Below are 23726 nucleotides of genomic sequence, written 5' to 3'. Positions count from 1 at the left end.
CTCACGCTGAGACCTACAGGGGTTCTAGGTTCCTGCCTATTCCCTTTGATGTCCCAAACCAATGCCCAAACCCACAGAGTCCTGGCTCAGGTCTACTCTCTCTGAGGTCCCAGACTCGTGCCTGGCCCCTCTGAGATCTCTGGTTCCTGCCTATTCCCTTGGAGGACTCAGGTTCATTCACGCCCAGGCTGACAGAGGTCCTGGCTCAGGCCTAGTTCCTGGGAGGTCCTAGACTCTAGCCCAGACCCTCTGGGGTGTTGGCTTAGGTCTACTCCCTTGAAGGTCCTGGATTCACATCTGGACCCTCAGCATTCTCTGACTCTGACTCACTCGCTCAGCGGTTACTCCCTTTTGCCTGGTGGAGTTGGTTACTCCCAACGATCCCGGTGGAGATCGTTGGCTCTGGATCTGGTCCCTGGGTCAATCCTGATCCGCTCATGTCCCAGGACTGGGTTTGCTTCTGGCTTCTGCTCCTGATGGAGCTTGTTCTCTCTGTGTCTTGGTTCAATCCCACTCCAGTTAGGCTTTGGGGTTCTCATATATGTTCAAGTAGAGTGAGTCTTTTGCTGCCCCACCAGCCAGCTCCCAAATAACCACGAGGAGACAATATTGATTACGAAAGCTCAGCCAATAGTTTAGGCTTGTTTCTAACTAGCTCTTATTACTTAAATTAACCCATTTCTATTCATTTACTTTCTGCTTCGTGGCTTTATTACCTCATCTTCGTACTGTCCATGCTGCTTGCTTTGCATTCCTGGCATCTCTTCCCTTCTTCTTCCCAGCATTCTCTCTGCCTTGAAAACACTGCTTAACTATTGGCGGTTCAGCTTTTTATTAAACCAGTCCAAGTGATATATCTTCAGGGTACAAAAAGATTATTCTACAACACTCAAGCCATGCCCAGTATTTCTTTTTTCTTTCTTTTGTTTTTGTTTTTTCCTTTTTTCCTTGATTTTCTTAAACTATACATTTTTCTCTACTCCCCTCTCCTTCAACACTCTCCAATGGTCCCCATGCTCCCAATTTACTCAGGTGATCTTGTCTTTTTCTACTTCCCATGTAGATTAGATCTGTGTAAGTCTCTCTTAGTATCCTCATTGTTGTCTAGGTTCTCTGGAATTGTGATTTTGTAGGCTGGTTTTCTTTGCTTTATGTCTAAAAACCACTTATGAGTAAGTACCTATAGTTGTCTTTCTGAGTCTGGGTTACCTCACTCAATATGATGTTTTCTAGCTCCATCCATTTGCCTGCAAATTTCAAGATGTCATTTTTTTCTGCTGTGTAGTACTCCATTGTGTGAATATACCACATTTATTTATCCATTCTTCAGTTGAGGGGCATTTAGGTCTTTTGTTTTTCGAGACAGGGTTTCTCAGTAGCTTTGGAGCCTATCCTGAAACTAGCTCTTGTAGACCAGGCTGGCCTCAAACTCACAGAGATCTGCCTGCATCTACCTCCCTAGTCCTGGGATTAAAGGCTTGCGCTACCACCACCTGGCTTATTACTGGGTCTTGAGGAAGGTTGTTTCCTAATTTTCTGAGAAATTGCCACACTGACATCAAAGGGGCTGTACCAGCTTGCACTCCCTCCAGCAATGCAGGAGTATTCCCTTTACCCCACAACCTCTCCAGCATAAGTTGTCATCAGTGTTTTTGATCTTGGCCATTCTTACAGTGTAAGATGAAATCTCAGAGTTGTTTTGATTTGTGTTTCTCTGACGACTAAGAATGTTGAGCATTTCCTTTCAGACATTTTAGATTCCTCTGTTGAGAATTCTCTGTTTAGGTCTGTATTCTACTTTTTTATTGGATTATTTGTTCTTTTGATGACCAATTTTTTGAGTTCTTTGTGTATTTTGGATATCAGCCCTCTGCCTGATGTGGGGTTGGTGAAGATATTTTCCCACTCTGTAGGCTGTCGTTTTGTCTTGTTGACCATGTTCTTTGCTTTACAGAAGCTTTTCAGTTTCAGGAGGTCCCATATATTAATTGTTTCTCTCAGTGTTTGTGCTACTGGGGTTATATTAACGAAATGGTCTCCTGTGCTTCAAGTGTACTTCCCACTTTCTCTTCTATGCAGTTCAATGTGGTTGGCTTTATGTTGAGGTCTTTGATCCATTTGAACTTGAGTTTTATGCATGGTGATAGATATGGATCTGTTTTCATTCTTTTACATGTTGATATTCAGTTATGCCAGCATCATTTGTTAAATATGTTTTCTTTTTTCCATTTGATATTTTTTGCTTCTTTGTCAAAAATCAGGTGTTCGAAGGTGTGTGGATTAACATCCAGGTCTTCTATTCGGTTCTATTGGTTCTCCTATCTGTTTTTATGCCAATACCAGGCTGTTTTCAGTACTGTAGCTCTATAGTAGAGTTTGAAGTCAGGGATTGTGATGCCTCCAGAAGTTTTTGTTTGTCTGTCTGTTTGTTTGTTTTTATTGTACATGATTATTTTGGCTATCCTGGGTTTTTTGCTTTTCCGTATGAAGTTGAATACCATTCTTTCGAAGTCTTTGAAGAATTTTGCTGGGATTTTGATGGACATTGCATTGAATCTGTAGATTGCTTTTGGTAAGATTGCCATTTTTACTGTGTTAATTCTACCTACCCAAGAGCATGGGAGATCTTTCCACTTTCTGGTGTCTTCTCCAATTTCTTTCTTCAAAGACTTAACGTTTTTGTCATACAAGTCTTCCACTTGTTTGGTTAGAGTTGTTCTGAAATATTTTATGCTATTTGTGGCCTTTGTGAAGGGTGATGGGTTACTATTTTTTTTTAGTTAATCTTGTATCCTATTACATTACTGAAATTGTTTATGAGTTGTAGAAGTTCATTGGTAGAATTTTTGGGATCACTTATGTAAACTATCATATCATCAGCAAATAACGAGAGTTTGACTTCTTTTCTGATTTGTATCCCCTTGATCTCCTTTTGTTTTCTTATTGCTCTAGCTAGGGCCTCAAGTACTATATTGAATAGATATGGAGAGAGTGGACAGCCTTGTCTTGTTCCTGATTTCAGTGGGATCACTTTGATTTTCTCTCCATTTAGTTTGATGTTGGCTGTTGACTTGCTATATATTGCCTTTATTATGTTTAGGTATGTTCCTTGTATCCCTGCTCTCTCCAAGACTTCTATCATGAAAGGATGTTGCATTTTGTCGAAAGCTTTTTCAGCATCTAATGAGATGATCATGTGGTTTTCATTTTTCATTTTGTTTATATGGTAGATTACGTTGAAAGATTTTCGTATGTTGAACCATCCCTGTATCTCTAGGATGAAGCCAACTTGATCATTGTGGATGATGGTTCTGATGTGTTCTTGGACTTAATTTGCCAGTATTTTTGCATCAATGTTCATGAGTGAGATTGGTCTGTAATTCTTTTTCTTAGTAATGTCTTTCTGTGGTTTGGGTATCAGAGCAATTGTAGCCTCATAAAAAGACTTTGGCAATGTTCCTTCGGTTTCCATTGTGTGGAACAATTTGAAGAGTATTAATTTAGTTCTTCTTTGAAAATCTTGTAGAATTCTGAGCTGAATCCATCTATCTGGTCCTGGACTTTTTTTGATTGCTAGACTTTTGATGACTGTTTCTATTTCTTTAGCAGTTATAGGTCTATTTAATTTGCTTATCTGGTCTTGATTTAATTTTGGTAAGTGATATTTATCCATTTCCTTTTGTTTATTTATCCATTTCCATTTGTCCATTTCCTTTAAGTTGTCCAATTTTGTGAAGTACAGGTTTTCGAAATATGACCTGATGATTCTGTGGATTTCCTCCATGTCTGTTGTTATATCCCCCTTTTTGTTTCTGATTTTGTTAATTTAGATATTCTCTGTCTGCCTTTTGGTTAGTTTGGATAAAGGTTTTGTCTATTTTGTTGGTTTTCTCAAAGAACCAACTCTTTGTCTCATTGATTCTTTGTATTGTTTTATTGTTTTCCTTTTTTATTTTTCAAGACAAGGTTTCTCTATAGCTTTGGTACCTATCATGGAATCAGCTCTTTTAGAGCAGGCTGGCCTCTAACTCACAGAGATCTGTCTGCCTCTGCTTCCCGAGTGCTGGAATTAAAGGCGTGTGCCACCAGTGCCTGGCTGTATTGTTTTCTTTGTTTCTCGTTTGTTGATTTCAGCTTTCGATTTGATTATTTCCTGCTGGCTAGTTGTCTTGGGTGAGTTTCATGCCCAATATTTCAGTTCACTTCCCGTTGCCTGTGCAAGATGTAAAACTCTTAGCTCCCTCTCTCCACTACATCTGCCTGCATGCTGCCATGTCCCAGCATGATGGTAATAGACTGAACCTCTGAACTGTAAGCCACCCAGTTAAGCGTTTTCTTTATAAGCCTTGCCATGGTCATGGTGTCTCTTCACAGCAATAGAAATCCTAAGACAGCAATGTTTTCTTTTGATGCAGAACTTGTATCTAGGGAAGACATCTTCCAAACACAATGTCAGTGTAAATACAGCCTCATCAAACTAAAAAGATGAGGGAATTGACAGCAGATGTTTATTACAAAAAAATGTTACAAGAAGTTCTTCAAGCAGAAGTATGATGTCCAGGAGAAACTTGTATGTATACAAAGATTTAAGAGGTTTCTCTCCTGCCCACCAATTCCCAAATAACCATTCTGAGATTTAATATTGATTACAAAATGTTTGGCCAATGGCTCAGGCTTGTTACTGACTAGCCCTACATATAAATTAACCCATTTCTAATAATCTGTATATTACCATGTGCCCCGAGGCTTACCAGTAATGCTCTGGTATCTAACTCTTTCGACGGCTGTTTGCATCTCCCAGACTCTGCCTTCTTTTTCCCTGTATCTTTGCTTGAATTTCCTGTTCTGTTCTGTCTGGTTATTGGCCAAATCAGCTTCTTTATTAACCAATGGTAATAAGATGTATTCACAGAATACAGAAGGGCATCTCACATCAGGGTAACATGAAGGTAAGTAGAATTTTTTTTCTTTTCTTTTTCTTTTCTTTTCTTTTCTTTTCTTTTTCTCTTTTTCTTTTTGGCTTCGAGACAGGGTTTCTCTGTGTTGCTTTGGAGCCTGTCTTGGAACTAGCTCTTGTAGACCAGGCTGGCCTTGAACTCATGGAGATCTGCTTGCCTCTCCCTCCCAAGTGTTGGGATTAAAGGCATGTGCCACCACTGCCTGGTCAGAACTTTTTTTTCTTAAGAGATAACTGATGTCTGTATTAGGATTCTCTCAAGGAACAGAATTAACAAGATAAATATATATTGCAAACTAGCTTTATTAGATTGACTTACATGCCTTAATATGGATAGTCTAATAACAGTTACACTCTGGAGAAGCAAGAAGTCAATAGCTACTTGGTCCAGAGTGTAACAGTAGTTGGACTACTCAGAACTCACAGAGATCTGCCTGCCTCTGCCTCCTGAATGCTGGAATTAGAGGCAAGCACCACCATAACCTGGCTTCAAGTGTCCTTTTGTTTATTAATTGGTTCACTACTGGCTGGCAGTCCCTAGGTAGATTCAGGATAGGGGTTGCTTATCAGAAAGGCCAAGGTAGGATTAGAGGGCTGGGACTTTCAGTCCTACTTCTAATCTCTGGAATGGGGGTTGAAGCTAGAGGTTAAACTGACTGGTCAATGATTTAATCAGTCAGGCCTGTGTAATGAAGCCTCCACAAAACCATAAAGGACAGGGCACAGAGACCTTCCAGATAGGAAAATGCACTGCTGGAACTAGAGGAGGGCACAGGGTTTCCAGTGTTCCATCTCTCCTCCTATGTACCTTTCCACGTGCAACCATTGTAATGGCCTCTATCTAGAGCAGTGGTTTTCAACCTTCCTAATAGTGTGACCCCTTAATACAATTCATGTTGAGGTAACCTCCAACCCTAGAATTATTTTCATTGCTACTTCATAACTTTAATTTTACTCCCTTTTTTAAAAAAATAATTTATTTACTTTTATTTTACGTACATTGGTATTTTAGCTTCATGTATCTCTGTGTGATGGTGTCAGATCTTGGAGTTACGGACAGTTGTTAGCGGTCATGTGGGTGCTGGGAATTGAACCTGGGTCCTCTGGAAGAGCAGAGGACCCCATAATTTTGCTACCGGTATAATCATCATGTAAATACCTGATAGGCAGATGGTCTTAGGCGACCTCTGTGAAAATGCTCTTCATCCCAAAAGGAATTGCGACCTACGTGTTGAGAACCGCTGCTCTATAATCAACTGGAGAATGTAAGGGTGGTGTTTGCCTGAGTTCTGTTAGCCACTGTAGCAAATTAAGCAAACCCAAGGAGGCAGTTATGGGAAAGCCAGTTAACAGCAGCTGTGTAGGGTCTGTGATTCACACCTCAAGTTCAGAGGAGTCTTGTAATACTGGAAAACTGGAAGTTTCCACTGCTTTCATGTAGACAGTATCAGAACTGGGTTGAAACCAATCACACAACTGGACGTCTGGATGTTTTCTGTAGGGGTTGGGGGATGGGGAGCTGCTGGCATTTCAGGTCACACAAACAGTGTTGTGAGAGGGTAGAAGAAACCGAGTTTGTTGATTCTAGAACCTCTAAGTAACAATGTATTGAGGACTTATGTAAAAGGCATGACAGAACAGCACAGAGAATGGTGAAGAAAATGTTAAAAAGTCATCTCTTATTTGTCGTTGTAGGGCTAGGGATTAAACCCAGGCCCTTCTGCCTGTAAATTGGATGTGGCCTTAGTGGACAGTGAAGGATTTACAGAAATCAGACCAGCCTAACAAAGTTTTTTTTTCTTTCTTTCTTTTGTCTTTGTTTTTTTAATACTTTACAAGGAAACAGCCCTCAAGGTGGAAATTGCATGCGGTGCCACAATGATTGTATCAGTGTTTTTGGGGGGTGCTGTTCTCCTTGTGGTTTGCATTTCCATCATGCAATTCCCACCATGCAATGTGCCTAGTCCTGATTGGTGGATGTTTGACTCTAGCCAGGGACTGGATTTTTAGGGCGCAGGCTCTGTTGTACGCCCATGGAAGATAAGTTTGATGTGCTGCACTTGGTCATGTTATTCCACGTGAGTCACTAGAACCAGTTCTTTTAAATGGTTTTATTAGAGATTCTTTTCTGATCTTGCATTGTGGAAAATCTCTGAATATTTTCCTGACAATGGCTTTTCCGCTACATGAAGAATATGTCCTACCTCTGAGCTACACCTTTGGACAAGATTCTTTTTCTTTTTGAATGATTTATTTGTTGAAATTTTGTGTTTTGTTTCTTTCAAGATAGGGCTCCTCTGTGTTACAACTCTGGCTGTCATGGAACTTGCTCTGTAGACCAGGCTGGCCTGAAACTCAGAGATCCATCTGTGTAATTATTCCATTACACTGTGTGAATGAATATATGTCTCTGTGATTAGTTTGATAAAGAAGCTAACTGACCAATAGCTGGATGGATAAAGATTAGGAGATACTGGCAGACAAAAGGAGAGCACACAAAGAAGAGGAGGAGGACTCTCAGGAACGGCGAGGAGATGCAGAGGAAGCAGGAGATAAAAATTTGCCAAACTGAGAAAAGGTACTGAGCCACATGGCAGAGTGTAGATATGGGTTAATTTAAATTATAAGAGCTAGTTAGTAATAAACTAAGCTACTGACTAAGCATTTGTAATGAATAAAAGTCTCTCTGTTTATTTGGGAACTGGTTGACAGGACAGAAAATTCTGCCTACATCCATCTGCCTCTGCCTCCTGAGTCCTGGGATTACAGGTGTGCACCACCACTGCCCACCCAAAAGATTTATTTTTTATTTTTAATTTCTGTGTGTGTGTTTGAGAGTGGATACCCCTGAAGGTGGAGTTACAGATGGTTGTAACACAGGTGCTGGAAACCAAATAGGTTCTCAGGAGGAGCTGCAAGAGCTCTTAAATGCTGAGTCATCTCTCCAGCCCCAAGAAATTCTTACATTGCAGTGAAGTAGTGTAATATTAAAGGTAGACCATGATAGAATAAAGATATGTTAAAGATATAAAGCCTAGGACACTTACCAAACAAAAAGAAAAATAAGTCTAACAAGCCAGTTCCAAAGATGAAATGCATAATAAAATATGTTCAATACAAAACAAAGTTAGAAAAGAGGATCAAGAAGGAGAAAGAGATTAGAAGAAGGGGAGAGAAAGAGAAAGAGAGAGAGACAGAAGGAAAGAGGGAGAGAGCCAAATAGATTATTAATATGGTAGATTGAAATCCAATGATGATTATACTAAATATAAATGATTTAAACAGTCTAATTTTAAAAGTATGTGATTATCACATTAGAATAAAAAAATGAACTCAATATATGCTGTCATAACACTTGCTGCTGTTTCTTCAACCAGGATCCCAGAATAAATACCTATGGTTTCTTTATTTTTTTTAACCTTATTGCATACCTTATTAGGCATATTGAATCAGTAAAAACCAAGGTCTTTCATTAGTTCTGTGGTGTTCCCAGACATACTATTCAAATATTGCCTCATTTCCATTCTGTCTTTTCTCCTTTAGTTATAAAAACTATATTATACCATCACACTGAAAAATATGTATCTCTTATTTAGTTTTATATTGTATTTCATTTTGTTTCTATGAGTCTCACTATAGATTAATCTACTATCTAGTTCAATAATTTCTTTTCAGCAATGCCTAAATGGTAAAACCCATAAAATGAATTCTTATAGTGCCTAAATGGTAAAACCCATAAACTGAATTCTTATTTTCAGCGACTATCAGTTTTAAAATTCCCAGTTATGGTTGAAAAGTTAGCTGAAAAGTTAAGAATGCTTACTTCTCTCACAGAGGACCAGGGTTCAGTTCTTGGCACCTACATGGACGTTCACAACTATCTGTAACTCCAGTTCTAGGGACTCTAATGCCATCTGCTAGCCTCTGTGGGCTCCTGCACATGTAAAGTACACATGAACTGAGGCAATCAGACACACATATATGAATAAAAATAAAAACTCTTACAAACATTATAGTTGAATGTTCTTCAACACTGAGAAGCTACTCCGAAAATATTTTTATTTTATTTGTGTTTGTGTATACCTCTGTATGTACATGCACCCATGCATGTAGATACCCATGGTGGCCAGAAGAGGGAGTTAGATCCTCTGGCACTGTTGTGAGCCACCTGGCATAGATGCTGGAAGTAAAACCACTGTCATCTGCAAGAGCAGCAAATGCTCTTAACAGCTGAGTTATTTCTCCAGAACTATGTAATGTCACTTAAAATATTATTTATTTTGTTTATTTATTTATTGTGATGTCACTTTTAATAGTTTCTGGCCAGTCATAGTGGTACATGCCTTTAGACTCAGTACTTGGTACTTGAGAGGCAGATGGATCTCTATGAGTTCAAGGTCAGCCTAGACTATGTCATGAGCAACTGTCTCAAAAAAAGTTCTAATTCTTTGAGCAAATGTTCAAGGGTGAACCATTTTTAATATATGAAAAGATGAAATCTAATTGCTTTGCATTCTCTCTTTAAAATTGGTCTATGTTTTATTTTTTTCTAGTCTATTTCTATCTTTGTTAGTTTTCCTTTGGTTTTTGGAATTTTGTTTTGTTTTACCATATATACAGTGTTCTGCCCAAAGAGGGCATCTCATTACAAATGGTTGTGAGTCACCATGTGGTTATTGGGAATTGAACTCAGGACCTTTGGAAGAGCAGCTGGTGCTCTTAGCCTCTGAGCCATCTCTCCAGTCCCCTTGTTTTCTTTTGTTTTGTTTTCTGTTTTTTTGTTTTGTTTGCTTGTTTGTTTGTTTGGTTTGGTTTTTTGAGACAGGGTTTCTCTGTGTAATCTTGACTGTCTTGGAACTCACTCTGTAGGCCAGGCTGATCTCAAACTCACAGAGATCTGCCTGCTTCTGCCTCCTGAGTATAGGGATTAAAGGCATGTTCCACCACTTCTTGACTTTCCTTTGGGTCTTAATTTCATGTTGCCACAATTTATTCTAGGCATTTTATCTTAAACTTGGATATAATTTAACAGCTAGGTAGGCTTCCACCGGAAAATTTGTGTTTGTGAGCCTGGTGGTGGTGGCACACACCTTTAATCACAGCATTTGGGAGGCAGAGGCAGGTGGATCTCTGTGAGTTCGAGGCCAGCATGGTCTACAAGAGCTGGTTCCAGGACAGGCTCCAAAGCCACAGAGAAACCCGGTCTTGAAAAACAAAACAAAACCAGACAAACAAACAAACAAACAAACCAGAAAAGAAAAAGAAAAAGAAAGAAAAGAAAATTTATGTTTGTATCTGTGATGGTTTCAATAACAATGGCCTCCATAAGTTAATATATTTGAATACTTAGTTCCCTTTTACTGGAACTGTTTGGAAAGAACTAGGAGGTGTGGCCCTGGGGGTTGGGCTTTGAGGTTTCAAAAGATGTGCTGTTCCCGGTTAGCTCTCTCTGCCTCATGCTTGTAGTTCAAGATGTAAGCTCTCAGCTACTGCTCCAGCCATCATACCTGCCTCTGCCATGCTCTCTACCATGGTTTTCACGGGTTCTAACCCTCCAAAACTGTAAGCCCCAAATAAAACTTTTCTTTTATAAATTGCCTTAGTCATGGTGTCTTATCAAAGCAACAGAACAGTTCCTAAAAAGCCAGCTGTGGCGGTACACATCCTAAATCCCAGCACTTGGAAGGTAGAGAGAGGTGGATCTCTGAGTTCGAGGTCAGCCTTGGTCTACAGAGTGAGTTCCAGGATAGCCAGGGCAGAGAGAAACTCTGTCTCGTGGGCGGGGAGAGTTACTAAGACACTTTCTAACCGTTAGATGGTGTTGGAATTGCCGAGTTGATGCCCTGGTATTGAATCCTTCCCCCTACTCTCAAAAGTGGCACATTTCAGTTCCCTAGTGGAGGTGAGACACTCCCATCTCCAGCAGGTGTGGAATCGGTGTCTGCTCCCTTAGGCTTGGGTGTCTTTGAAGTCACTCTGCTTTTCAGCTAATCCCTTTAGATTAGCAACTGACCCCCCACAAGAGAAGGGCACCCTGTCTTTGGTAGTCAGGACTCTTCACCTTTGGCCTCTGTCCCAAGACAGGCTGCCTTTCGGATCTTCTTTTATGTGAGATCAAATGCCCCCCGGAGAGAAAAGGATTCAAGCCACCCTTTATGCTCCAGCTCCTCAACTCAAAGCTTACTATACTATAGTTTTGCCTTTTATGATTTTTAGTAAGTTTTTCTAGTATTCGTCCAACTTCTTTTTAGCTGTTTGTAGTGGAAGGATAAAAGAAAATCCTTTCTGAGCCTCCAAGAAAGAGAAAGTGGAGCAGAGAGAGACTAATGTGTGTGGCTCTTGATATTTCATCTTTCCCCCATTATTTGATAAATAATTCTTCAACAAATAGTCGTTCATCATCCAGCTTCCATGAGAAGACTCCGCTCCCCGGAAATTCTGATGTAGAACTCGCCATGCTTTGATTGTTGAATTATTGCTAAATGTGACACCAGGAGAGGCTTGGCACACGCTTGCGTATCTGGGCTTGCTCGCCTGTACTTCGCCTCTGCCATCAGAAAAACCTCCCTCAGAAACATGCAGCCTCCTCACACACACAAAGAGATGTCAGATGACTAAGCCCAGCTGTTATTGGTGCTATCAGTGTGTGGGACCAGACAATCCCGACAACCTGGGTATGGACAACCTTCCTCAACAGGCTAATCAAAGACACAACAGCGGACCACGTGTGGTGGTGGTGGTGGGCATGGAGATAGATCTCTGTGCTGTCCAGGCCAGTCTGGTCTACATAGTGAGTTCCAGGACAGCCAGAGCTGCGTAATAGAGAGACCCTATCTCAAAATACAGAGCAAAAAAGCAACTAACTAACTAAATAAATAAATAAAACCAAACCAAGCCCCCCCCCCAAAAAAAAAACCAGTGAAAAGCAGAAAAAGATTTCTTTAGTGTGGACACATTGGGAAGAATAGAGAGGTCCAGTCCGTCTTGTAGGTTCTAACATGAAGTTTAGGTTTAAACAGAAGACAAGTGATATAAATAGTGTTGAACTAGAAGTCCAAACATCAGGAAGGAGTTGCTCCAGACACCACTCTCATAACCACAATTGATGCAAAAGCAAGAGGATTTTATTCTGTCATGACAGGGCCCTTCAGGTTCGGGATATGAAGAACCTCCGATAGCTGTTACAGTCCATCTTTTAATGCAAAAAGCCACAGACGCAAGGGGGGGAACCTGTAGATTGCTTTCCAACTTATTGGATTGGCTTATTTAAAAGGTCACTAGCAGTGATTGGTCTATTCCAGGGCAGGAGAATAGCTGTGTGGTCAGGTGAGATAAGGGAGAGCATCCGTGGCCTTCCTGACCGTATTCTAGTGACTAACTCAAACATCAGGAACTGAGTCAACATCTGTGGGTTGTCTTTGCCTTAATTCCCAGAATGGAGTTATGTTTGAAGATTATTCACAAGGATACAGGAGGATGAGCAGTTCAGCATGTGTGTGTGTGGGCGACTGTCCCGTTTCCAAGAGAGAGTGAGTGTAAGGTTTTAGAAAAATGTCTTAGGGTTGAGGGGGCTTACAAATGCATTTAGAATCTTTCAATAGCTAAGCAGTCCAAGTCAAGGTGTAGTCCTGCCTATTGCCATTATCCTGGTTCCTGGTTCCTTGTAAATTGGTCTTAAAAGTTGTTGGTGTAAAATCTCTTTCCTAGAAATAAGTTCCTTTCTGTGGCTGACACCAGGGCTTTTCTTTCTCTCAGTACCAGGCTCCTGGAAAATTCCAATTTCTTAGGGTTCACTGTTCCAACAGTCTGGTAGTTAAAGGGAAGCACAGGGGATATGTTTGGACTATCTTTATTCCTGGAGTTGTAGAGATAGCTGAGTGGTTAAGAACACTTCCAGAGGACATGTTCACAAGTGGTGCACAGACATACATGTAGGCAAAATACCCATTCCCGTTAAAGAAAGAGTGTTCTCGTAGCTTCCAGGGTGGTTACAAGCAGCTTGAAGCAAATCACCCAACAGACTCAGCTTTGATCCATTGATTCCTGGCCCTGAAGACCAACAGTTGCGTGGTAGAGAATAGATGACCATTGCTGTAAGTCATTACACAGGGTTGGATATTTTGTGACCCAACATTCTTGTGGCTAGCCACACACACAGCCTCCCAAGAAGCTGGCTCAATAGAAAAAATTAAAAAGGCTATGCTCAGACTATGAGTCCCAGCAGCTTCTCTTTTCTGAGGGCCATTTCTTTAACCAAAATGTCCTTGCCATTATATGATTCCCTAGGTACTTGCTACTACCCATTCCCTACATGTAGTTAAAGCAGTTCAGTAAGCGAGCAGGAGTGTGAGACTCCGTGGTATAGCATAAATAATAAAAACTCAGAGATGGATATTGGTGTTCAAGCTGAAGAGCAGAAGAGCAAAGCGGCCAAGGCACTAGAGGGCTCTTACCTCTCCCAAGGCGCAAACAAAGGGGCAGTCCTGCCCTCACCATGACTACAGACTGCAAGGTTCTCCACTAAACCTCAGACTACAATGAGCTCTTGCCTCCTCTCTGCCCAGCCATATCACTCCTGTCTCCACCTCCCTAGTGTTGGATTAAAGGCATGTGACCCCTAAGGGCCGGGAGCACCTTTATGTGAGTTCTGGTTCTCTTTTTAGACTGATTCAATCTCATGTAGCCCAGGGTAGGAGTTGTATTTCTTTTCTTTTCTTTTATTTTGGCTTTTCGAGACAGGGTTTCCCTGTGTAACAGTCCTAGCTGTCCTGGAACTAGCTCTTGTAGGCCAGGCTGGCCTCAAACTCACAGGGATTCACCTGCCTCTGCCTCCTGAGTGCTGGGATTAAAGGTTGCCCCACCAGGGCCCGGCTAGGAGTTGTACTCTTAAAACCGATTCTTGTTAGGCATAGTGGTGCATGGAGGCAGAGACAGGGGGATCTCTGTGAGTTCCAAGACAGCCAGAGCTATATACTGAGAGCCAGGCTCAAAACAAACAAACAAACAAACGACAACAACAAATCAAAAAACACTTCCCCAAAGCCTTGATTCTCCTTCTCCATTTAGCCACTATCAATTGCTCATAGCTCCTTGGCCAAGGCTGGGACTTTGTGTCCACCTTCCCTCCCCACGCTGGGCTTTGGTTCAGCCTGAGCTTGCACAGGGCTTGTGCATGCTGTCAGAACTGCTGTGAGCTCATATGCGCCTATTAGGTCAGAAAGAAACTTTTGTAGTCATTCACTGCCTCTGGTTCTTACAGTCTTTCTGTTCCCTTTTCCACAGTGATCTCAGAGCCTTGGGGAAAGGGGTGCGATATAGATGTTTCATTTAGGGTTGATCACTCTGCACTTTCCTATCCTCTGCCTTCTGGACAGTTGTGGGTCTCTGGGTTAATTACCATTTGCTGTAAAAAGAAACTTCATGTATTATTTTATCTATATACAACATTTTCTCCTCTCTCTCTCTCTCTCTCTCTCTCTCTCTCTCTCTCTCTCTCTCTTTCTCTTCCTATTTCTCTCTTTTGAGACAGGGTCTCATGTAGCTCAAGCTGGTCTTGAACTTGCTACACACTGATGGATAATCTTGAGTTCCTGACCCACCTTCTTCCGCCTCTCAAGTGCTGGGGTTACACACATGCACCACTGTGCCCAACCATATCTCATCTTACAGCTGTCTTTTTACTTTGGCTGTGGCCCTACACTATGAGGCTAATGGTACCCATGGTAATAGTGAGAACCCTTGGCATTTTGTTTTTAACGATTAATTTACTATGTATACAGTGTTCTGCCTGCATGTATGTCTGAAGGCCAGAAGAAGACACCAGATCTCATTACAGATGGTTGTGAGCCACCATGTGGTTGCTGGGAATTGAACTCAGGACCTCTGGAAGAACAACCAGTGCTCTCAACCACGGAGTCATCTCTCCAGCCCCTGTTGGCAAGTTTTAAAGAAAATGTTTTTAAAATTTCCCTACTAAGTATAATATTTGCTATGAGATTTTAGAGGACTAATGAAGTCCACTAAAGTCCTTTCATTTCTACTTTGTAAAAAAAAAAAAATCAGCTGGATGGTGGTGGCGCACTTCTTTAATCCCAGCACTCGGGAGGCAGAGGCAAGCGGATATCTGTGAGTTTGAGGCCAGCCTGGTCTACAAGAGCTAGTTCCAGGACAGGCTCTAATATTACAGGGAAACCATGTCTTGAAAAAAACCAAAAAAAAAGAAAAATTATTCTTTAAAAATTATACTGAAAACTTTTTCTGTATCTATTATAAGTGCATGCATTTCTCCCTTCGATCTATTGGTGCAGTAAATTAAACTGCATTAATCTCCATAATGAGAAAAGAAGTTGACTAAGAGAAGGATTATGTATTTCTTGAATGACTGGTAAAAAGTAGCTGGCAAAAAACGTAATTTTAAAAAATCTTGGTATTTTTTTGCTTGTTTGTTTTTTGAGACAGAGTTTCTCTGTGTAACTTTGGAGCCCGTCCTGGAACTCACTATGTAGACCAGGCTAGCTTCAAACTCACAGAGATCTGCCTGTCTCTGCCTCCTGAGTGCTGAGATTAAAGGCGTGTGCCACCACCATCCAACTTTGAAATTCATTCTTGACACTGAAGTTATACGAAGCGTGATCCTAATTAGTCTTAACAATAAACACCCTGCCAGGCGGTGGTGGCACATGCCTTTAATCCCAGCACTCTGGAGGCAGAGGCAGGCAGATCTTTGTGAGTTCGAGGCCAGCCTGGTCTACAAGAGCTAATTCCAGGACAGCCTCCAAAGCCACAGAGAAACCCTGTCTCGAAAAAAAAACACAACAAACAAACAAACAAACAAAACCCCAAAACAATAAACACCCAGAGTCAAATATCAAGGGTGAAACCTGAAAGATCAGAGAAGCAGAGCAGCCTGCCACTAGAGACTTCTTACCTCTACTAAATCCTCAGATCGAAAAGGGGAGATTCTGTTTCTATGAACCCTTAGACTGAATGGGGGCCAGATCCTGTGGCCACCCACCTTATGTTCTTGTTTCCACCTCCCTAGTGCTGGGATTAAAGATACGTATCACCACCGACATTTCTAAAACTTTGACAAGAAGTTAACAATTTCTAGTTAGTTCATTTGTTGTCTCTCTCTTTTTGCTTTCAAATCCTAAGATAAGCGTGCATACTTAAACCTGTACTCAACTTACATACTCACTAAATGATTGAGACTAAAATTAGCAAATATCAATAAAACTCACAGTTAGAAGGATTTGGGGGAAATAAAGACCCCCAAACAATGTGACATTAGCATTTATTAATATTGAAGCAATCCGATTTTTCATTCAGTACTAGTGACCAAATCCAGCACCTTGTGAGTGATGAGCGATCTACAATCATTTCTTTGCATGTAGTAAGGTTCATAACTGAAACCACATTCCAAGAATATGATTGAAATACTGATTTATTTTAAATAACCATATGTGAATAATTTACAAAAGTGCACACCACCTTTTCACAAACATGCACACATGCACACAAGAAATAAAAATTTAAAAATAAGCTTATTGGGTTCACGTGGGCAATCACTATTCTTCTGAAGTACTGCACCTTTCTTTTCACATGAACTTGTCTTCCTACATTCCACACATACTATTTCAATCATCACCATTTCCTTCCTTCCTTCCTTCCTTCCTTCCTTCCTTCCTTCCTTCCTTCCCTCCTTCCTTCCTTCCTATCCAAGGAGCCCTATTGACAAGGTCATTTAGTCCAGAAAAATCTAACTCATTCATGACCACTCCTTCATTTCCAGTTTATCAATTTTGTTATTTCAGTCCTCAAAAATGTATCTTGAATTTATAACCTTTTTATGTCTTTTTTTGTCACCACAATCAGAGTAACCATATGGATGACTGAGATATTCTCTTAATTAGTTGTTCCAATTTAATTCTTGTCTTTCTCCAATTCAGTCTCAACATAGCAGAGTGATCTATTTTTGAAAATGTATAAAACTGATTAATAAAAATAACCATAAATCAATGCAACAATTTCTGAAGAAAGTTATGTTTCTTCTCCTTTCCCTTCTAGTCACAATTCTCTCAAGACTCTAACTACACATTACATATTAGATGTGTGTGGCTATTTGAATGTAATTGCCCTCCCCCACAAACACATAGGGAGTGGCACTATTAGGAGGCGTGGCTTTGTTGGAGTGGGTATGGCCTAGTTAGAGGAAGTATGTCACTGTGGGGGCAGATTTTTGGTTTCCTATGCTCATAATAGGCATAGTGTTTCAGTTAACTTCCTGTTACCTTCTGATCAAAATGTAGCCTGCCCCATGACTGCCTGCAGATCACCATGTCCCGCACCATGATGATATAGACTGAACCTCTGAACTGCAAGCCGCCACCTTGCAGCTTTTACATGTTTTTCTTTATAACAGTTGCTGTGGTCATGGTGTCGCTTCACAGCGACAATGTGCATGAATCATGTGATTTTTTTTTCTGTGATTTTATAGAAATGTATTCTTGGGTTTGAAGAGTTGGCTCAGTAGTTAAGGGCACATACTAGTTTTTCTACAAAAATGGGGAAACCGTTCCTCATAATTTTATGTGAATAGCCACTTTATGTCCCTGATGACTTTTAAATGTCCCATCACAGGTGAAAGTCCGGTTTATGAGTATCTGAATGCAACTTATATCCAATTATCTAAGGTCTATATTGTTTTTACAAATGAACACAGAGTTGTTTGTGTTTTTAGTTCCAACAAATAAGGAATACATTAGGAAACTATCATGGTGTAACTAAGGATAGACTGGTTTTGTCCACCAGAGGACAAAAACACACCCACGTCTGTTCGTGTTTACAGCTTTCATATATGTGGGGATTTTGTTCTAAATGCTAGAAAATGATGAATCTGTTATATTTTTAGAACAATCATGTTTATGGAAACACTGATAATTTTACTATATATTAGTTTGTAACTTTTTTACTTTTAGCTGTGAAGATTGAACTCAGGGCTTTCACCAGGCAGGTACTTTACCACTCAGCTACGTCCCCAGGCTTTAATTATGATTTTTTACTTTGAGACAAGGACTTATAGCACTATGTCCAAATGTGTGATTCTTTTTAATTTTTTAAATTCTTTTTTTTTCTGGCAATTTCATATGCATATACATAGGTTTGGGTCATTTTCATCATCCCCCCCATTAACCTCTTTCATCTCTCCCCTACACTAACCGAAACCCTGTCTGGTTCCCCTTTTTTGGGGTAATTATTTTTGAGAAAAGGTATCTCTCACTATGTAATCCTGGCTGGCTTTGAACATGCTGTAAAACCAGGTTGGCTTTAAATTCTTAGAACGCACAGAAATCTATCTGCTTCTGCTTCCTGAGTGCAGGGATTAAAGGTGTGAACTACAAATTTAAGACCACCCCGGGTTACATAAGGAGCCACTGTATAAAATTAAAAAAAAACTTATTTGTTCGTTTCACTATTTTGTTTATCCAGTGTAGAATTCTAATATATATGTATATGTATATATATATAATACACAGTATATATACATAAATGATCAGATTTTAAAAATATATGTGCCACCTGTATGGAATATTTAGACATTTAAGTCCCTAAAGATGAATGCAAATGATTTTCCAAGCTTTTCAGGTAATCATTTAATATGATTTTGTAACTTCAAATTCAGTTAAGTATGAGTTTATTACTAATTCTTCACTAAAATTATTATTTTTTTTCTTCACTAAAATTATTGACCCTAACCGGGCGGTAGTAGCACATGCCTTTAATCCCAGCACTTGGGAGGCATCGGCAGGCGAATCTCTGTGAGTTCGAGGTCAGCCTGGTCTACATGGTGAGTTCTAGGTCAGCTGGAACTGTTGCACAGAGAAACCTTGTCTCGAAAAACCAAAAACCAAACCAAACCAAAAACCCAAAACTAAACAACAACAAGAACAACAACAAAAACCCACAAAAACTATTAACTCTGAGTGAAAATGGAGCCATAGAAAAATTATTTTAAAAAAATGAAATGAGGGCTTCTCACTAAAAGATTCCGATTTTAAAACTTCAATTTCTTTCCTTAGTCTGCCCTTTTCTATTTTAAATCCTTTCTCCCGCCTTTTGCTTTCAGGTCTCAAGTTTGTCAGACCACGCACTACCACTGTGGTATATCCACAGTTGTATCCTATATATTTCAATCCTGGATTTGAAAATTTGTTTCCTTTCACTTCTCCAAACCCCAGCACGTGCACACACGCTGGGATGGGAACTGGAGATTTGTGCTTTGCTCACTGTTGTATGTTCCCAGCATATGGCACAGGGCTAGGTACCAAGGAGGAGCTCCGTATTTGTACGAATGGGTAAAGAATATACAGGCAATAAACAGAATCGACCGCCCCGGGAGCGCCACCAACAACAGAGTTCTAAGAGGCAACCAGGTAAGCGCTGTACATTGACCGATTTTGCTATTTAGGATTTCTTGGTGCTGGAACTGGCTGGCTGCGGTTGCATTACGTTCTTTGGGACGTGTTTATTTGTGCAGTTTGCGAGCCTGACGCGCACAGCTGTGCAGGCTGGACTCGCAGCCCACAGGAGTGTGCAGTAAAGTCCGCATACTGTTCCGCATCAGCAACACACGCTGCTCAGACGGCACGAGTTCTCTTGGGAAATAGGCATCTGGCAATTCAGGATATTTCTTCACTGGCGATTTTGCCGAGAGGATGAGATCAACCCTGCTGGTGGCAGGAGGCGCAAAGACCGGGAAACGAACGCTCACTTTTCCAAACAGTATCAAGTCCTCACTCTAGGATCAAATCCCGCGCTCTTGCAATCCTCAACCTGATTCTACCTTCACTACGCCCCCGTAGGATACCTAACTATGGAGGGCGGGGCAGATAAGACACGTCCCTTCTCCCTCCAAATCAGTTAAGTTTCGTAGAGTTTTGGTTTCCTTCATTTCAGCAAGCATTAATGAAAACCGCCGACCACATGACACAGTAGCCACACACGCCGGCAGAGGAGGAAGCAAAACAAGAAGAAAGCCGGTGCTCCAGGAGCCACGTGAGGTACGAGCTCCGGAGCGCCCTCTCCAATGATGACTTCAATTCCCGGCCTGCCCCGGGGCGCTTGCTCTCCGAGGACTACAACTCCCAGGGTGCAGCGGAGCAGTCCTCCGCAACCTCCCACTCGGTCGCTTGCCGCTAGTCCCGCCCCTCCCCCGCCCCTCCCAGCCGGATCGGCATGCGCCTGCGCACCGGAGACCGGAGGAGTCTTACCCTAATGTAAGATGGTGGCCCGTCTAGCTGTGGAACCCACCGAAAGCTGAGAGTCTCTCTCTCTCTCTTAGCCGTAAAGGTCGGACTCACTGAAGCAGTCAGGCCCGGTTCTGAAGAGTTTTTTCGCCGACTCTGGTTCACTGGTCTCCTGTGAGGACGCGGCAGCGCGTGGAGTCGGCTGAGGGAAAAGCGAGGCAAGACAGGCGGGTGAGTGTCTGCGGGGCTGGGCTTAGGGGAAACCCGGGGCTGACCGGCTACGAGAGAGCGGAGGCTTCGCTGGGACTGTGCAGGCCGCACCCCCCTTTCTCCCCACCCCCCGCCTCGCCTTCACCCTCCTCCTGCTCCGGCTGCCTCCTCCTCCTCCTCTTCCTCCCCTTCCTCCCTCTCCCCTCTACGCCACAGCAGTTACCACCAGGAAAAGGCAGCCGGGCTGGAGGCAGCGCGGCGGCGGGCGCCGGCTCTCCTTCGAGAATTTCTTCAATTGAGGAGCCGAGAGAGCTTCTCATCGCCAGCTATTCCCGCATTTTTCTGGCAACAGTGTCCTTAGGTCTCGGTCCTCCTTGGTTCCCCAGCCCCCTTTCCCCTCTGACGTCCTTTCCAACTGGCCCTGCTCTCTCAAGCCAGAACCATCCTTCTACTCTGACCGGTGCTTCTGCTTATTGCCCACCCGTCCTGCCTGGTGCTTTTTTTCTTTTTCTTTTTTCTCTTTTTTTCTCCCCTCTCCACTGATGTCGCCCTGGATCTAGGCTCTGCCCCCCTCTAGTGCGTTCTGTCAGCCCCCAGTCAGTCTGCCAGACCCGAGCTGATTCCGACGTGCCGTCTCCTTTTAGTCACATCTGTCATATAAAGCCACCCCGTGAGTATCGAAATTATGTTGCCGCTCCGTTGCTCCGTGTAACCCACCTGTTTCTCAACCTTCTTGCGAAGAGTCGATTCCTTCCCTCTCTCCTGTACAGAGCCTTTACACACACACTTCCAGAAGAGGGGAGATGCCCCTTGTTGTTCCTTGAAAAGTAAAGGAAGTTGGGAAGTGAATGACGGGAGGTAGGGTACTGTTAGGGTTAAGAGAGAAGATCTTTCTGCAGGCTACTCAGGAGAGAAATGTTTTGCATTGTGCGATCTTGCTGTTGCTCCTTCTCTCTGTTGGACCATGGTTTTTTACCCTTCTTTTCATTTTCGGCCTTCTCCATGCCACCCAGCGTTCTCCTGAATTGCCTTTCCTCAGGACACTTGATGTGGACGCTGATTATACCCGTAAAGAACAGCTTAGCATTTCAAAACAAGACGAGTCTGGCACACACACATAGAATTCCTCCGAACACTGCATGCAAATACAACTGGTATTTTGATTATATGCGGGTAGCGGATTCCTTTTGAGAATAGATTATTACCTACGTCATATTGATGTTTAGGTTAATTGATAACATCTATTTGTGATTGGGGTGGAGATTTCCTCTCTGGCTACGTGTAAATTGACTCTTGATCTGGGAAGTTCTCTCTTTTGACATTTCTAGGATAGGCGTTATCTGTCTAAGTTGTATGGAAAAATACATTGAGTTTGTATGCAAGCAAGAAGTTGATATTTTTGGGGGTAAACTTAAATTCCTTACTTTTTTTTTGCCATAGAAAAGAAGTCATAAAGCTGTGCACATATAGTAGCACTTAGCTGTTATCTCCTATAGTAAGAACAAGAACTGCAAGAGCGAGGGTGGCTTATAGTCCATAGTTTAGTGAACTAGACAAAAATTGAGATGTTTAGTTTGTATAAAAAGAAGCCAGAGCCTTTGCTATAATACACCACGGTGAAAGAAGAATTACCAGAAAAACAAATAGGATTATGTAGGTCAGATACACACATGTCATTTTTGAACATAACATACTGTGTTCTTAAAATATATGTAGCTAGGTGGTGGTGGCACACACCTTTAATCTCACACCTGGGAGGCAGAGACGGGGGAATCTCTGAGTTCAAGACCCAGCACTCACCTGTAATCCCAGCACTCGGCTTTAATCCCAGCACTCTCCTGTAATCCCAGCACAGGAGACAGAGGCGGATCTCTGTGAGTTCAAGACCAGCTTGGTCTACAGAGCAAGTTCCAGGACAGCTACACAGAGAAATCCGTTCTTGAAAGACAATGTTTGTTTTGCAGTGTATATGTTTTGCTTTGTTTTATTTTGTTTTGTATGTATACACACCCATAGTGTGTGAAAGTAAAGTCACAATAACAATCTCATGTTGCAGTTTATCTCTTATTGGAAAAAACAGTAATACTTTACATGTAAATACAAATGTGGTTTCTCTAGACACTTTTGCATATTACTCGGTTATTGTAAGTTTTACATATTTTACCTATAAAATTTTGAGTATTCTTGCATTTGGTGTTACATTCTGTCATTGTGAAAAAGTCTTTAAAAAATGTTAACAGTGGTTCGAAAAGCTGCTCATAAAGCTTGCTTCTTTCTGTTTTTTGTTTTCCTTTTCTTTTTTCTTTCTTTCTTTCTTTCTTTTTCCCCCGAGACAGGGTTTCTCTGTGTAGTTTTAGAGCCTGTCCTGGAACTACCTCTTGTAGACCAGGCTGGCCTCGAACTCACAGAGATCTGCCTCTGTCTCCTGTGCTGGGATTACAGGAGAGTGCTGGGATTAAAGCCGAGTGCTGGGATTACAGGTGAGTGCTGGGATTAAAGGCGAGTGCCATCACTGCCTGGCTTCTTTTTCTTTTTTATTCTTAAGTCAGGGTTTTTATGTAGCTCTGACAAGCACTATAGATCAGACTGGCCTTGAATTTGTAGAGATCTGCCTGCCTTTGCCTTCTGAGTGCTAGGTGTGCCCTCCTGAGTCTGGCTAAAGCTCCTTTTTTTTCCTTTTAGCTACCTAAACCCCTATTTGGCAAAACTGAATAAATTGCTGTTTTTCTGAGACTTGGAAGCATTTTATATTCCTTCCAGAGCTTATCTTTCCTTGAGGTTTTGTTTTTTTTTTTTTTTTTAAGAAATAACTTTTGATTTAGTTTATCAATACCTTGTCTTCAGTTTCAAGTAAAAATAGATGCTGGTAGAAAGCTTGCCACTTTGAACAATCTTGTCTAGATACTCTTGGCAGTCGTACTTGGCTGCATGTAAGCAGTATGTTCTAAGGAGAGGACTGTTTGTCTTATAGAAGGGGTGATTGAGTTTTTAATACATTTTCTCTTTTGTAAAAGTATTTGGCTCACTAAATATCTTGGTTTTTTTCCCCCCCTCTGGGGTCATTAAATTCTTCTAGCCTTTTGAAATAAAAGTGAATTTATTGGAATCTTCAGGATGTCTAGAGAAGATGTAAAAGTTCTTTGGCACATTGATAGGAAGTAAACTGAATTTTATGAATGTTTTTGTGTAGATTTGTAACATTTTCAACATGGTAGCTTCATACTTAATGATTTCCTTTGATAATTTGAAATTCTTTCTGCCAAGTTAAATAATTGAAGTCTTCAAATGAATTGTTTGTGTAAGATTTTTAACAT

The 23726-nt window shown here is 41.4% G+C and overlaps 2 protein-coding genes across 9 annotated transcripts in view; one reads left to right on the top strand and one right to left on the bottom strand.

The window, feature by feature from the left end:
* The window catches only part of LOC146889490 (uncharacterized), a 39658-nt gene extending 18926 nt beyond the window's left edge, over positions 1-20732 (bottom strand). Inside the window, exons 1-2 of the mRNA XM_087901745.1 lie at positions 20636-20732; positions 20227-20531 (exon numbers count right to left, since the gene is read on the bottom strand). Of these exons, the coding sequence (XP_087757871.1) occupies positions 20227-20531; positions 20636-20732 (402 nt within the window). The remainder of the gene's footprint in view (positions 1-20226; positions 20532-20635) is intronic.
* Cnot4 (CCR4-NOT transcription complex subunit 4) overlaps positions 20296-23726 on the top strand; it is a 104884-nt gene continuing 101453 nt past the window's right edge. For 7 of the 8 annotated variants that reach the window (XM_085683988.2, XM_085683990.2, XM_085683987.2 and 4 more), the window contains exon 1: positions 20296-20433. The gene's annotated coding sequence lies outside the window, so the exon portion shown is untranslated. The remainder of the gene's footprint in view (positions 20434-23726) is intronic. The other variant, XM_085683986.2, reaches the window with a different exon arrangement.

Source organism: Myodes glareolus, chromosome 25 (genome assembly GCF_982192425.1).
Source record: "Myodes glareolus chromosome 25, mMyoGla1.1, whole genome shotgun sequence".
Classification (NCBI taxonomy): Eukaryota; Metazoa; Chordata; class Mammalia; order Rodentia; family Cricetidae; genus Myodes; species Myodes glareolus.
This window is presented reverse-complemented; position numbering and strand designations above follow the sequence as displayed.